The 2,607-nt window shown below is 32.0% G+C and overlaps 1 protein-coding gene across 1 annotated transcript; it reads right to left on the minus strand.

The window, feature by feature from the left end:
• Positions 1-596: 596 nt before the first annotated feature.
• LOC119833970 lies at positions 597-2,161 on the minus strand. Its single transcript, XM_038358227.1, has 4 exons — positions 1,962-2,161; positions 1,586-1,737; positions 915-1,073; positions 597-789 (listed from the first exon to the last, which is right to left on the minus strand). The coding sequence occupies exons 1-4, from the start codon at positions 2,123-2,125 to the stop codon at positions 626-628; spliced, it is 639 nt and encodes a 212-aa protein (XP_038214155.1). The 5' UTR covers positions 2,126-2,161; the 3' UTR covers positions 597-625.
• Between the last annotated feature and the right edge of the window lie 446 nt (positions 2,162-2,607).

Genomic DNA, 2,607 nt, shown 5'->3' on the forward strand with positions numbered 1-2,607 from the left:
TAATTTCGTCGGAACAGATCAGAACAGAGATCGAATTTGAAAATTTAAAACAATTGGTGTGTCAAATTTTATCACATTTGTATTTAATTAAAATGTGAGTATTGGTATTATGTTTTGTTTGAATTGTGATTAATATCGTTCTTTCATTTGGCGTATCACTTTTAAACATTAGGGTTATGAAAAAAACATATTTAGGAAATCACGCCTATGGGACCGAATGATGATACGACATTTCTTTGATACTTGGGTAGTTGAGATTGAGATAGCAGAGCTTTTTCAGTAGAGAAAAAGAACTGTTTAATCTTTGCATTGAGATGTTGTACATATTTTGTAGGAGAAAAATACATAATAATTATTTTTCACAAAAACTAAACGGCCTTCAAATAGTCAGAACAAGATTATTTAAATGGGACCACGCGGATGTATTAGATAAAATAATATACTATGTACAATATTAAATTTCAAATTCAAGATTAGATCGTCCCTTTTGAAAATTAAATTTATTGTTATAATCACTTGTGTCAAACACGATTTCACGTGTTGTTAAATTATTTTGAAAATTTAAAGATAAAGGCATCAATGAAAGAGTGTTTTATGCATGCGATTCTTTATTAATAGTCAAAGTTTACAGGTAGGAAGTCAAGTCGTCGGTGATGTAATATTTCGTGGGCACACCCTCCAAAAATCTCTTGCTGTACGCGAAATAGATCTTAATGTACTCGTCGACGTATACTTGACCAAATGATGAATCTTGCCAATTCTCATTTAGGTAACTGACGACGTCGGAAGCTGGAAAATGAACAATTTTAGTATTTGTAAGATTAACATCCTGTAATTTAAATATTCGAATTCTTTGCTTTTCTTGCTTTCAGGAATATTTGTTAAACCAGTCAGTCACAGAGCCAAACACTAACCTATGTTTTGGTCACCAACATAAAGATTGTCAGCGGAGAAGACCACCGAGCCCTGGAATTCAAAGTCCCATTTTCCTTCATCATACGAGCAGACGATGAATGTTTCGTTATTACGTTTTTCAAAGTGGAGAGGCACTTCAATTTTCAAGTAAAGATTCACTGTAAGCAAAAAAAAATCTTAAAGTGTGATCATGATACTTCCTACTATTATATATATTTTCCTAATATTATGAATGCGAAAGTTTATAAGGATGTGTGTATGTTGTATGTGTATGTGTATTCCACACCAAAACTATTAAGCCGATTGCAATGAGATTTGGTACGTAGGTAGCTGAACAACTGAAATAACACACAGACAATTTTTTTATCCCGATATTCGTACAGGATACAGATTACGCGGGTGTAACCGCGGGGCGCAGCTAGTATTCTAAATAAGCGTAATATACTGATGTTCTGGTTAATTAAATAGAGAATTACAATATGCTATTATTTGGAATAAAAATAACGTAATGAGAAAATCAGAGTTGACCGAAAGTTTAACCCCTTTTTAACACATATTACGGATTATTACCTACATTTTTGTATGTAAACTGCCACATTCACTAAATCATTGACATATTGTGTATCCACATTGTGTGGCGTGTGTTTATCCCATTGCATTGAATGCTTACCGATATCAATTCCTCCATTCCCTTCCCCGTGCAGGTCTTCGTCAGTCTGGAAGTCAGTTAATACGGAATTTGGTGCATCCGCCGTGTAGTCACCGCTCAACGACATATTGCAGAGCAGTTGTTCTTTTACCAATCCTTCCGTTGAATCGATGCTATAAATTACGTTATTGCTTATTTATTATCATAATTCAAACGAATGAATGATTAATTATGCAATTTATAAACCACGACATAAATTGCAAACAAATAAAAAGACATGATCAACTAGTATTTGATACTAGACATAAAATAATACATATTTTTGTATGTTTCGTTTGAGGAATTAGAAATAACTTTTTGAATAGAAATAAATTTAATGAAATATTATACTACTCACGCGAAGCTTTGGAAAACACAAGTCGTGACACCCGTTAAGACGCCATTATTAATTGTAACATTAACCAAATTTGGAAAATTAACGGTAATGTCAGTCAAATTGATAGGGTCAAATGGTAGAACGTTGAATGTAGGCAAACCAGGATTATTAATTTTCTTGATCATAACATTTTTCAGACAGTCGTTATCGAGTACGCTGCATTGTGGTAGAGATTTGACTGAAAACATAATCAAACATTACATACATTTTATTCCAGAAGTTTCTGACAAATGGGTAAAGGAATTACTGTCAAGTGTGGTAAAGGAGTAATGTGGACATATACACTGTACCTACAATGCTTTAAAGATTAGTAGTTTACACGATGTGATAAGATGATGTACATACAGTTTGAAATATATTTTTCAGATATGCAATGTTTTAATGTTATTATACCTAATTTATGATGACTTCCTTTAAAATAATGGACTCCCAATTATGATAAAGATTATTAAAAATTATCTTGATAAAAATCTCCAGTATTTGAATAACAAGAGAATGCTTTTAAATACGAAATAAGAAATCAATATCAATTGATAATATAAAATTAGCATGCCTAATCAAATGTTCGGTACGATAATCCTATCGAAAATCTATGTCAAAATGTTTT

Source organism: Zerene cesonia, chromosome 18 (assembly GCF_012273895.1).
Source record: "Zerene cesonia ecotype Mississippi chromosome 18, Zerene_cesonia_1.1, whole genome shotgun sequence".
NCBI classification, from domain to species: domain Eukaryota; kingdom Metazoa; phylum Arthropoda; class Insecta; order Lepidoptera; family Pieridae; genus Zerene; species Zerene cesonia.

Coding starts and splice junctions, on each gene's coding strand:
- LOC119833970 (XM_038358227.1), bottom strand. CDS start 2,125: ATGATCAAGAAAATTAATAATCCTGGTTTGCCTACATTCAACGTTCTA. Junction 1,738..1,961: donor TGTGTTTTCCAAAGCTTCGC/GTGAGTAGTATA, acceptor CGTAATTTATAG/CATCGATTCAACGGAAGGAT. Junction 1,074..1,585: donor GAATGGAGGAATTGATATCG/GTAAGCATTCAA, acceptor TTTTGCTTACAG/TGAATCTTTACTTGAAAATT.